The sequence below is a fragment of the Bubalus bubalis genome, chromosome 17, assembly GCF_019923935.1.
Source record: "Bubalus bubalis isolate 160015118507 breed Murrah chromosome 17, NDDB_SH_1, whole genome shotgun sequence".
Lineage (NCBI taxonomy): Eukaryota > Metazoa > Chordata > Mammalia > Artiodactyla > Bovidae > Bubalus > Bubalus bubalis.
The window spans coordinates 37,292,688-37,306,046 of NC_059173.1; the positions used below are offsets into that span (position 1 = coordinate 37,292,688).

At 36.0% G+C, this 13,359-nt stretch overlaps 1 protein-coding gene across 4 annotated transcripts in view; it reads left to right on the forward strand.

The window, feature by feature from the left end:
* Nucleotides 1–521: 521 nt before the first annotated feature.
* The window catches only part of ADAD1 (adenosine deaminase domain containing 1), a 78,166-nt gene continuing 65,328 nt past the window's right edge, over nt 522–13,359 (forward strand). For 2 of the 4 annotated variants that reach the window (XM_025268019.2, XM_006078953.3), the window contains exons 1-6: nt 522–663; nt 1,049–1,228; nt 1,972–2,160; nt 4,527–4,694; nt 8,820–8,888; nt 12,698–12,823. In XM_025268019.2, the coding sequence (XP_025123804.1) occupies nt 1,057–1,228; nt 1,972–2,160; nt 4,527–4,694; nt 8,820–8,888; nt 12,698–12,823 (724 nt within the window). In that variant the 5' untranslated portion in view covers nt 522–663; nt 1,049–1,056. The remainder of the gene's footprint in view (nt 664–1,048; nt 1,229–1,971; nt 2,161–4,526; nt 4,695–8,819; nt 8,889–12,697; nt 12,824–13,359) is intronic. The other 2 variants (XM_044930398.1, XM_044930397.1) reach the window with 2 other exon arrangements.

Consider the following 13,359-nt stretch of genomic DNA (forward strand, 5'->3'; position numbering starts at 1 on the left):
TTCTCCAGGGCATCTTCCCAACCCAGGGATTGAACCTGCGTCTCCAGCATTGCAGGTGGGTTCTTTACCGCTGAGCCACCAGGGAAGATCCCTATAATAGATAAGGAGGCACTATTCCAGTGCTGTGTCGGGATGGAAGGAGTACCAGGCAGGTGTGCGTGGAGCGCATCAGGCAGGAGAGTGAAGGGGCTGAACTGTGTGATCTTATCTGCCTTTCCCAGCAGACAAGGAGGCCAATGGGCCCAGCTACCTACACACGGAAAACCTGTAGTACCTCAACGAGGCCTTGAACATGCGCAATGCGCGACGCCCAACATCATTGCGTCACTTGGCATCGCAAATCTTGGAGCTCGGCAGGCACGCGCTGGCTCAGGCGCGGGGGCGGAAGCGTGGGCCGAAAGGACGGTTGGTGATTGGATGAGGCCTGCGTGGGGCGTCCACCCGGTCCTGCGGTGACTCCACGAGGCGGCTTTTGAAAGACGCCCTTCTGGCCGCGTGGCTCTCGGGCCAAGCCGTCTGAAGTGAGAGGTTGAGGCCGGGAGAAAGAAGCAACGGCGTCGTCGGCGGCCGGCCGGCGAGCCCCCGGCCTGCGACCTGGCCTGCGGCTCGGTCAGAGTAGCCCGCCAGCGGAGTCCGGCCAGCCGGGCAAGAAGGACAATACTGGTGGGTGGGAGTTAGGCTGGGGCTCAGGAGTCCGCCAACCGGGTGGCCACTGGAGGGGTCTCAAATTTTTGTTTTCTTTTCCTTTTTTTTTTTTCCTGACCCCTGAGAAAGGCTTTTCACCAAAAACCACGTCGTCCCTCCTTTCCTCCTTGTAGAAGTGCTTTGGGGAGGGGTTTGGGAGACAGATCTGTCACCATAAAACTGGTCACAAAGCAGTCATGACATGGGAGCGCTTGTCATGGGACTGTGTGTCTGTGTGTGTGTGTGTGTGTAAAGGCCATGTATGGGAATGTATGGGAATGTGGTTGTTTTTATTTCAGAGTAAGTATTTTTAGTTTACATAGTACTTTTTAAATTTTCTGCTATTTTTCTTAACGATTTGTAGGTGAGAAAATGTCTGGAAACAATGACTGGTTTCAGAGTTCTCGGGTCCCTAGCTTTGCCCAGATGCTGAAAAAGAACTTGCCAGTTCAGCCATCAGCCCAGACGGTAACTACACCCACAGGATATTCCTCGGAAAGTTACAGCCTGTCAAACATGGCATCCAAGGTTACGCAAGTGACGGGTACAAACTCTTTTACATTTGTAATAATGCCTAAGTTCTATAAGATTCTGGGATGTCCAGTCAGTTTTGATGAGCTTCCAGTTTCACTGTTTCCAGAATATATATCCATTTACCTGTGGCCATGTCCCAACTGAAACTTGGATTTGACTCCCAGCCCAGTAGAAATGCTTCCCCTGGCTGTTCACTTAATTGTTCTTTACCACTTGAGCACAAGACCACTTCCAATGTGTCTTGCCTTTTTGAATTGAGTCTGTGTTTATGCCTTTCAGGAAAGAACTGGATTTATAAGGGGTTATATTCCACATATCACTTACTGTAGTGTTAAGTGTAAAGCCAGGACACACACAGTAAAAATTCAGTTTAATTCAACTTAAAAGGTAAAAATAGTGAATCGAAAGCAGACTCTAGGTTCTGGTACCAAATCTAACTACATTCTAGGCCTCAGTGACCTCATGTGTAAAAATGACTTAGCCTCTGAAGACCTTGACGTCACTGAAATCCTATGATTCTTTGATATCACTTTATACTTTGACAACAGCACTTTGCACAATAGCCTTAGTACTTCAGAAGGTATATACATAACAGGTTAAACTTTTTTAGTAGTAGAAACATTTTTGATGAAAAACACATGTGACTGTGTGCGTAGACTTGTCTTCCATTTTAGGGAAGGGTTTAGTGCTTTTGCTTGTCTTACTACTCTATTTAATTTAACCAAATTGACAAGCATAAACATTTATTTTTAGGTAATTTTCCAGAACCATTGCTTTCCAAAGGTCTTTCATCTATTTCAAATCCTGTCCTTCCACCGAAAAAAATACCTAAAGAATTTATAATGAAATACAAACGTGGAGAGATAAATCCTGTATCAGCCTTGCACCAGTTTGCACAAATGCAGCGGGTTCAGCTTGACCTGAAGGAAACAGTGACAACAGGCAAGTAAAAAGTTGTATCTGGTTGTTACAATACTAGAAAATATTTTCCTATTAAAAGGAGAGTATATATGTGGCACTAAATTAAATTATTTCCTTTATTCACCTAATGTTGGGGTTGGATAATTACTAGTATGTTTTGACAGGATACTTCATAAATGTTTATATTCAAAGTTTAGCATTTTGAAACTCTAAATTTACTCATACAAAAATTTTACAATCGCTGAATTTTAATTTTTTGTGTATGGCTAGTTAAACGGAAATCTCATCAGCCTTGTAGATTATTTTCAAGTGTAACTAGGTACTCCTTATAGCATAAACATGCTTTTGTAGGGATGTTAAATATTTGGACTGATTATTTTTATGAGTATTCTGTGATGATGATGCCTGACAAGAATTACAGTCAAATTTGGCTTCTGAAATATAAAAGTTAGAAGGGAAAATAGCACTTAGGTGACTGATTCTCTCTGTGAAGACTTGCCCGTGACTTAATTTCTCCATTCTCTCTTAAACTGCCCCCTGCTCTTAAGAGGCATTGATAGGCTAAAAGCATGTGAAGCAAAGGAGCACAATCTTTAAAAATCTTCATATGTGTGCATATGTGTGTGTACACACACACACATTATCAAGTAGTTTCCTTTCTTTAATTTTCTATTACTGATACTGTTACCAATAGGGATCTTAGAGCTACTATATGTAGTAGATTGTCATAGTGAAGCCAAATTTCTAGTCATTGATTTGGGTGAAACAGCAGTACATTAACAGGTGACAAAAAAAAGGTAGAGTTTTCCTAGTCCTGTCACTGTAGGTTGGATAACTGGATGTGTTCAATACTGTAGACTGAATTTTTCTGTAATTAGTTAGCTTTCTGCCATTCTGTTGGTCAACTCTTAATTGAACTAAGCAAAACTCAAAAACACAACCCAGTGATTGTTCATAGTGTTCATTTCATGTGCATAGTACTGTCGAATTACCTAATTCTGTAGATTTGATAGAAAAAACACAGTATCAGTATTTTTAAACCAGCTAGGTAGTGTGGATTTAGATGAAGGTAAAGTTTGAGAACCTGGGGCAGAAACAAGATGAAGCTTAAAGTCTCATCTCTCTGATACAGGATACTTAGTAACAAATTTGATGCATAGTATCTCAAACATAAGAATCATCTGGGCCACTTGTTAAAAATATGAGTCGCAGGTTTACTCAATTTGGATTGGAACTCAGGTGATCATGAAGGAAGAAATTTGGGAAACTGAGATCATAGATGTTGGGAGGAAAGCAGTTTATCCTGATACAGTCTGGAGTTGCTTATAAAATCTTGTTGTACATTTTAAAAACCTAGCAGTTATTGGAGTATGTGAGAAAATAATAATAAAGAGGCTTATGTGGAGTGACAGTGTACCTCGCCATTTGTAACCAAAGTAAAGACTTAAGTTTCTTAAAGGCCTCCTGTACTTCCCTGGTGGCTCAGACTGTAAAGAATCTGCCTGCAAGGCAGGAGACCCGGTTTGATCCCTGGGTTGGGAAGATTGCCTGGAGAAGGGCATGGCAACCCACTCCAGTATCCTTGTCTAGAGATTTTCATGGACAGAGGAGCCTTGCTTGGTGCAGACCATGGGGTCACAAAGAGTCAGATATGACTGAGCAACTAACACTATTAGGAAGGCTATAGTCTGAATACCAAAAAGTAAAATTAGGAGAGGATTCCATTTTATTTTTCATCAGGAAAATATGAAAACTAGGTAAATGTAATTGTGTAAAGATACTTTTTCTGGGAATTTTGGATGATTGAACAGTTTCGTTCTTTAGAATATCTTTTTTATTATTGTTTGTTTTGGTTTCCCATGTAAATCCCCACTATGCACCCTAAAGCTGTGATGGATTTGGATTGTTTCTGTGACTCTGATAGAAACATAGGATTTCTTCAAAGGAATTCCTTCTGTTCTGGAGCTTATAAGAGTATCAGGGCACTCAGAGGACAGGAAAAATTCAACTTCATCGGTACTGAGGTTTGAAAGGAGATGTTGCCAGATGCTCCACATTTTCCCTTTCATTGATCATTAGATAGACATTTGAATGCCTACCACTGCCAGGCATTATACAAGACACTGTCACTCTGTGTGTGACATGTACTCTAAAGTTGGCCCTATTGTTGATGCTGAATCTGAAGCCACACTAGCTGCTTGAAGTTTTCCTCAGAACAAGTTTAGGGGTCCACTCAGCTATACTTAAAACCTGTATTGGCCCTACAGAAAAACTGTCAAGCTGAGATTGTTTTATGAAGTTGTACTGGAATGTTTTCCTATTTAACAGACATCTTTTGTAAGATCATTCTGTGAAGTATTACAACTTATTCTGAGTTACTTTTCAAGGTAATGTTATGGGACCATATTTTGCTTTCTGTGCTGTGGTGGATGGTATTCAATACAAGACTGGACTGGGACAAAACAAAAAGGAGTCTAGATCCAATGCAGCAAAATTAGCTCTTGATGAGCTTCTACAGCTGAATGAACCTGAACCAAGAATTTCAGAAACATCAGGTAAATATTTTTTATTATAAAGTAGTGTTGTAAAATGCTTCATTTTCCAGAAAGAGTCATCTGAAAGATTTACAGTAATGAAGTTACTTGCCAACTGCACGATAGAGGTAGCAGAATTTGAATTATTTCCTTCTTTTGCTGATCGCTGAGTTATTTGATAGTAGTTAAAATACTCTTGTATATTTTAGCACGAAAGATATAAACATGTTGCTGAACTGTCTAGTAACTTTGTTATGGGTTTGAGTACTGAAACTTAGTTTTTTCTTTAATTTATTGGATTCTTGTTATGCTCCTAAACTATACATTTAACATGGATAGGTTTTTATGCAATTTTTGTGACATTTGCTTGTGTTAAATTTGATAATGGTAGGATTGCTTGAGAAAATAAGGGCCTAAGGCAGTGGCACCCCACTCCAGTAGTCTTGCCTGGAAAATCCCATGGACAGGGGAACCTGGTAGGCTCCAGTCCATTGGGTCGCTAAGAGTCGGACGGGACTGAGCGACTTCACTTTCACTTCTCACTTTCATGCATTGGAGAAGGAAATGGCAACCCACTCCAGTGTTCTTGCCTGGAGAATCCCAGGGACAGGGGAGCCTGGTGGGCTGCCGTCTATGGGGTCACACAGAGTCGGACACGACTGAAGCGACTTAGCAGCAGCAGCAAGGTAACATAGCAAGTGGGTTGAGAGTGTAAACTCCAGAAATAGATTGCTCCATATTGAGTATTGTCCCTGGACAGATAAGTTGTTTGCCTTCTAAGCCTTAGTTTCGTCATTTGAAAAATGGAGACAAAGATAGATACCTCCTATATCTGTCATTTTAGAATTCAATAAATAATGCATGCAGAGCCTTTAACCAGTGCTTGGTGAAGAGTAACATAATCAATTAACAGAGGTTATTAATCAATTTGAGGAATATATGTGTTAGCATAGTAAACAGTAACAGTTTTTTTCAGTATTCATTCATTTTGATTTTTTTTAATTTATTCATTTTGGTTTTGATTTCATTTAGATTACATTTTGTTTTCCCTATAAATGAGGCAACTTCAATAAAGAAAAACATTTAAATTTGATTTAAACAGTGACAGTTGACTATTTTTAAATTCAAATTATCACTTTGTTTTATGACTGGACTTTTTTTTTGTTTATAACTTGTTAATTGTAATATTTCTTTTGTAACACTTCCCTTAAGGTCATTTTGTTCTTTAAGTACAATCTGTATTTCATATGTTTTAATTTTTCTGTTTAAGTAAAACCATTATTTAATAATTAAAAGTGATCTATTTTGCCACGTCTCAAATTTGATGTGTATATTTCATTATTTTAAAAATAGTTTGTCATAGTTTGGATTAAATAACTACTCAGGAAGTATTTTGTTAATTTTCATATTTCTGCTCCCTATATTTCAGATTTATTAATTTTTTTAGGACTAGATGCGATTTTGCAGTCTTACATATATTGGCAGTTTATTAATGGAAAAATCTCTATATATAATTTTTTATAAGCTATCAACCCACTTAGGTATGTGCCCAGAAATATTTTCCCTATTTCTTTCCAACCATTGCATACATTCAAATCACTAAATCTGTGGTTTGAAGATCTGCTATGTTTCAGACAGTTTTCCCAGGAGCCACCTGCCAATACACAAGATGCAGGAAATGTGGATTCTATCCCTGGATCAGGAGGATTCCCTGAAGGAGGAAATGGTGACCCACTCCAGTGTTCTTGCCTGGAAAATTCCATGGGCAAAGGAGCCTGGTGGGCTACAGCCCATATGGGGGTGCAAAGAGGACATGACTGAGCACGCACACATGCATGAGTGTTCCAGGGGCTGTGATAAACACTGGGAATCTAGACTCAAATAAGACCCATCTTATACCCTCAAAGAATTAAAATACTTTGTTGAAATCAAGTTAAAACATATCTACAGAATTTCCCAATTTCTAATTTAATTACTAGAAAAGGATATTTACAATTGGTTTCTCATGAAAAATGCATTTCCTTAAAAGTTTTCAAAACGTTTATCTAGGGCTAGCAAATCTTTTGCCCTTTGGCTACAATTTTTAGTTTCTAAACATTTATATTTTCCTTTTTTGTGAACATTAAAGTAGCATTTTCCCATCTCCAGTGATAGCATTTTAATATTGAACATTGTTTTCTCAAAGAATGACAGAAATGCATTAATTATGACTAAACTTTCTTTCAGTTCAGTTCAGTCACTCAGTCATGTCCCAGTCTTTATGACCCCTGAACCACAGCACACCAGGCCTCCCTGTCCATCACCAGCTCCTGGAGTCTACCCAAACCCATGTCCATTGAGTTTTGAAAAAGTTTTGAAAAATTTTGAAAAATTTTTTTTGTTTGTTTCCTGTGCCTTTGACATCATGTCCAAGAAATCATTGCCAAATCCGGTGTCATGAAGCTTTTCCCATGTTTTCTTATAAGAATTTTATAGTTTTAGCTCTGATGTTTGAGTCTTTGATCCATATTGTGTTAATTTTTGTATAATAGTGTTATTTAAGGGATCTGACTTCATTTATTTGCATGTGAATATCTAGTTTTTCCAGCATCATTTTTAGAAAAGACTGTTCTTTCCCCTCATTAGACTTATTAGAAAAGACCCTGATGCTGGGAAAGATTGAAGGCAGGAGGAGGAGGAGATGACAGAGGATGAGATGGTTGGATGGCATCACCAGCTTGATGGACCTGAGTTTGAACAAGCTCTGGGAGTTGGTGATGAACAGGGAAGCCTGGCAGCTGCAGTCCATGGGGTCACAGAGTCAGAAACAACCGAGCAACTGAACTGAGCTGTCATTTCCCCTATTGAATGGTAGTGGTGCTCTTGTTGAGGATTATTTGAAGGCCTTTTAAAAAATTTATTTTTGCACTCTCTATTCTATTTCATTGGTCTATATGACATTACCACAGTTTTGATTACTGTCACTTTAGTATTAAGTTTTGAAATCAGGAAGTGTGAGTCCTTCAACTTTGTTCTTCTTTTTCAAGATTATTTTCCCTGTTTGTTTATGGTGTTTCAAAATGTAGACCAACTTGTACAGTCACATTTTCTTATTTATTGAAAGCATTTGTGCTTGATAAACAAGATTAATATCTTTAGTTTTCATTTCACCCACTGAACAGATGGGAAAAAATCCATCTTCCTCTGAGTTTTTAGAGTTCTGCTTATCTAAAGTTAAGAGTGTATATATCTAACTATAGTCAACATTTACTTAACTAATGTGAACCCCAAGATGACATTGTCAATCTTTCTTTGTTAATTTCTGTGTTTTCAACCAGTTTTTCATTTTACTCAAAGTGAGGTCCAGAGTAGCAGTTCTGTTTACTGCCTTTGTCTTTATGAATGATTCTTGAGAGATGCTAACTACTTTAGTTGAACCTTTGCTCCTGGACTTTTTTCATTTAAACTTTACTGATCTTTTTTGTCCCTTTGATTTAGTGTCCTGCTTTTTTCTTGTTTTTCCTGGATTCCCTAATTTGGAACCAAATTAGAAAGCTATTGCAAAGAATTGGGTAAAAAACTTAGAAAACTTTTTTTTCATGTCAATTACTTTTATTGTGCTACTGGCACAAAAGAATGAAATTGTTTCTGAATTATGTTTAGGTCTTTAAATTACTCATTTAACAAGTTCATTTAAATAAATAACTTAGAAAACTTTGAATGAAGTATTCCCCTACAAAATACTCTGGTAAAATAACATGATAATTTTTACTTACTAAATTAGATTTTTGATAGACTATTAAATACAAATATCTTACAAATCTTTTACCTGGTATTACTGTAAATATAAAATTGTTCATAAGCATTTAAACTAGGGTTTAATTTTAACCGATTTTCAGAATGTTGAATCTGTTACAAAGCAAGCTATATAGTAGCATAAGAATAGGGAACCAGAAATGTATAATTTGGTGTTTGTATAATTGATTTCAGTATAATAAACACATTTAGAAAGGCTGAGCTAATGGATAATTGATGGCCTAGAGTTGGCAGAAGTATATAGAAAAAACAATCATTCTTGGATTGTTGTTTTATTACAGAATAGTATTATACCTGTCCTTTTGAACATTTAAGTTTCATTTTTACCTTATGATTTTGTTTTATTTACAGGTCCTCCTCCTATCCCTGCAGAACCTATTGTTTCACCTGAACCAGTATATGTTTCAAAAGTACATTATGGTAGGAAAGCCCTTTATGATAATTTTTAAAAGAAGATTAACCCAATTAAAAATTATAACAGCATACAATTAAAATATGCAGAGGTATGAAAATGTGCATTAGTAATTTATTATTCAAACCTGTCACACTTCTACAAAGATGAGTATTTCCTTCCATACTCTGCTAAAAATTAGACAAATAATAAAATTGGAGAGGAACAATTGAAGAAGTGGCTTTTTTCCTATGAAGAGATGACTTATCAACATCATGTAACTGCTTTTTTGAAAATTCTGTGCTTTGGTGGGCTGGTCATTAATGAAATCCAGTGGCTTTCTGGTACTTGATGGTTGGGATAGTCATTTCAATCTGTTCACTTTCTTTTAATGGTAGTTGTTACTCAAGCTCAAGAAAACTGTAACTGCAATTAAAGTTACTAATTGTGTGACCTAGAACCACTTACTTCTCTCTGTACACCTTAATTTCTCTACCTGTAAAATGGCTACAATAATAACTGCCTCATAGGGTTATTGTGAGGTTTAAATTAATTTATGCATGTACAAAATCTTGATCAGTGCCTGGCCCACAGTAGGTGCTCACTAAATAGTAACTGCTATTATTTTATTGTAGTATTTATTCTATTCAACACTATATGGTGATTGTTGTATACTTTTCCCATTAGATTGTTAATCTCCTGAAAGGCAGGAAATTATCCTTAATTTCTACATTGCCTACATAGTAGTAACACTTCAGACTTTAAAATTTAGAGTATTTGCAGAACTAAAATGAAGAAGGGCATTTCTTTCTTTGTCCTTTCCAGGTCTGAGGATTAGGATTTGAAAACACTTTTCAGGCTTGGTTTTCCATGGTCTTTCTGAGACAGAAAAAGGCTCTGTACATTTGTGTGCTTGTTTCAAGTAAAAGGACTAGACCAGGGGAAATAGGCACATTCAAAAGGCAAAATCAACCAATAGTTAAATATATTCAGTCAAATATTGTCACTTGATCTAATGATCATAGGAATTGATGAACAGAAGGACAGTGAGTGATCATTTCAACAGGAATGATCTCTTAATATTGAAAGGGGCTCTAGTCTTTTCACCTTCAATGGACATTTTTAATGAATAGTAGAAAGAATCTTAGGTTGATGATGGGCAGATAATACAGATTACTGGTACCCTGAGTATGTGGTTAACAATGTGTTTACAAAAATACATGAGTAGAGTCAGGTTTGGTAGGCTCAGGTAAGGAGTTAAAAAATTAAAAATTAACAGTTCTCTGTTAGGAAAGGGAGGGACAAATATCATTCTTCAGGCTTATGTGTAAACACAGGAGTTGAATATTATCACTTTGAAGAACAGATTTGAGATACATAAATATCTCCTGAACAGCTCCTTTTGGGCCAGTTTTGGAAGGTATCATTTTTTCACAGCCTGTCTACTTTGCCATATTTTTACTGGACTATATCTTCACTTAATATAACCATATTTTGGTTCTGAAGATAGATTCAGGTTCCTTATGATACTAAGGATCACTTGAAATTAGCAGCTGGAAATCAAGGAAATGGTGTTAACATCATATATGTAATGCTTTATCTCATCCTTCATGTCCAGTGATTTGTGAGAACATTTTATTTCCTCAGCAAGCAGCACACGTGTATAGGAAAAATGGTATTGCTCCTTATTCATATGCATGCTAATAAGAGATCCATTCAGTAGCAAAGATTTGTTTATATTCACAGGATTCATTATTTCCTTCAACAGCCAGTTAAGATCAAGAGCTTTATCAGCATGTTGTTAACTTCTAAATGTTCTTCATAATATTTAGGTGCAACCTTTTTTATATGCAGCGAAACATTGTCCTGCCATACACATAATTCTTGCTCTGTCAGTATTAATTGCAGTGTATTTTTCTGTTCTGTGTCATTGCACAAAATAATTGCTAACTATATAGTCAAAGTGAAAGTCACTGAGTCTTGTCCGACTCTTTGCGACCCCATGAACTATGCAGTCTGTGGAATTCTCCAGGCCAGAATACTGGAGTGGGTAGCCTTTCCCTTCTCCAGGGTTTCTTCCCCACACAGGGATCAAACCCAGGTCTCTTGCATTGCAGGCAGATTCTGTACCAGGTGAGCCACAAGGGAAGCCCAACCATATAGGATGTGATGAAGCAAATTACATTCATTCTTTGGAACCATTAAGAAGGAGGGTAGCATTAATGTCTACCTTTGAATGATGCCCAAGACCAGTTGCAGAGTGGATTTTAGCATGCCCAGTTTTTATTTTTTAAAGTAGTATATGTTTTTATTTGTTTATATTTTTGTTCATCAAAGTATCCATCCTGATAATAGTGGTTGCATTTGGAGAGGAAGACTTCTGAATGTACACCTTTTATATTGCTGTTGGAGTGAAAAAAAGGTTTCATTTTAAAATATCATTAAATGAGTATGCTTCTCCTGTATCATAAGATTTTGGTGATAAGCAGAGCCAAGTTGCTGAATACTTCTCATTCATATTTTTACTATACACTATACATTTTTACCAACACCAAAAACTAATTTTTATGCCACACAATGGTTTTGCAAATTTAAATGAAATATATGCTAGCAGGCAATTGTAATAATTTACACCTTCACACATTGTGGTTAGATAAAAGAATATAACCAGTAGTTCATTCTTCTTTCCCTCAGAATTTCATTTTATGATTTTATTTATGAAGTTCTTTAACTCTTTTTGATGTGACTTTACCTGTTTTTGCTAAGAAAGCATTGACAATATTAACAAACAAAAATTCAAGTTTGACAAATATAAATAAAAACTTGTAAATGGCCTGAGATTAGTTGTATTAACTAAGGCTAATAATGTTAAAATTTTTTATCATTTGTTTGCCTTTTTAATATATTTATTAAGCAGGTAAGAAAAGAATTTCTATGAAAGTAGATTTCTATGTTTCACATATGTGCAATGCATGAGAGCAAAATTGTGTCATTACTTTTTTCCTCTGAAGATATCATGGACTGCAGACCATTTGATAAGACTACTTAGCAGCCATCATGGAACATCAGGAACTTTCAGTGGCTTAGTAAACAAGTAAACTTTGAGAAATACTCTATTAGGTGATTCTGCAACCTCTCATTCTCTAGAATAATGATTCTTCCCTGGGGATACACAAGCATATATACACAAAGCAATAGGTGGCCAAGGTCCTATCTCAGAACCTCAAAACTTTCATATTTTTTAAAAAGTCCATGGGTAAGTTTTGATATATATTCTTGGTTATAACTATTCTGTAGTAATCCTAATTACTTTAAGCTACCTTTATCTCCTTTCAAAGTCTGGGTTTTTTCTCTTTTTTTGTAGGAACATGGAACAATAGCAAGAGTTTAAGTATTTAGTGCTTTTTAGTGGTTCTCAGTGGGGCAAATACTAAGGAGTATATTTTGATTATCACAGTGATTAGGGAAGACTATTGGTTTTCACTGAGATCGTGCTCGTCAGGCAATGTGGGACAGTCCCTTATAACAGAGAATTGTCTTGTGTCCTGTATGACTTTTCAATATTTTATCAAATACAAATCAGTAATCTTATAATTTGTAATACTTGCGCTTCTTTTTTTAAACAAAAATCTATCCAACAGCTCAATAACTTCCAACAGCTCAATAACTTCTATACTTTTAGAATGGAATGCTTTAAAATCTCAGTCATGACATAAATTATAAATTTGCTTACATACCTCTGAAAATTAACTCATTTAGTTGAAAGGTTATTCTGGCCTCTGGAATAAAGCACAGTATTCTTCAAATTCATGTTGCATTTGATTTTTTTTTTTTCTAGAAGGGAGACATATTCAGTTTGCAAAGATTTCACAGATTGTTAAAGAAACATTTAGTCAACTAATTTCTAGTCAATCAGACTATCTGAAATGTAGCAACTCATTAGCTGCTTTTATAATTGAAAGAGGTAAGTGTGAGTATTTGCTATGTGTTTATAGAAAAACTATTAAGTAACTTAATGATACTGCAGTAGTATTTAATTAACTTTCTTTGCCCGTATTGATAGTGGTGCTGCATTAATTTGAAATAGCCTTTTCTAGTAGGTGTGGGTTGTTAAAATATACGGAACAGGAACCAATAGAGAACTGCAGAATGGTAAAATACTTAACATTTTAATCAGTAACTATGTTGGAATCACTACCGACTTGAAATCTAACCTCATTATAACAAACATTGAGGACTCTATAAAAATGAACATTTTCTTCACTATCAAGTAATAAAAGATTAAAAAATGAAAAATCATGAATCTCTGGTTTTTCCTGTAATTATTATAATGTGATTTCAATTACATTTTATCTTTTATCCTTTAATGTTCTATATTGATATTAAAAGCATTTGAATTTTATATTCATCTCTGAATAAGACACTGTAGATGATAAAAAAAAAATTTCATATTTGGTTCCTATTCTTAAGGATTTTTTTTAACCTAGATAGGAAGAGAAG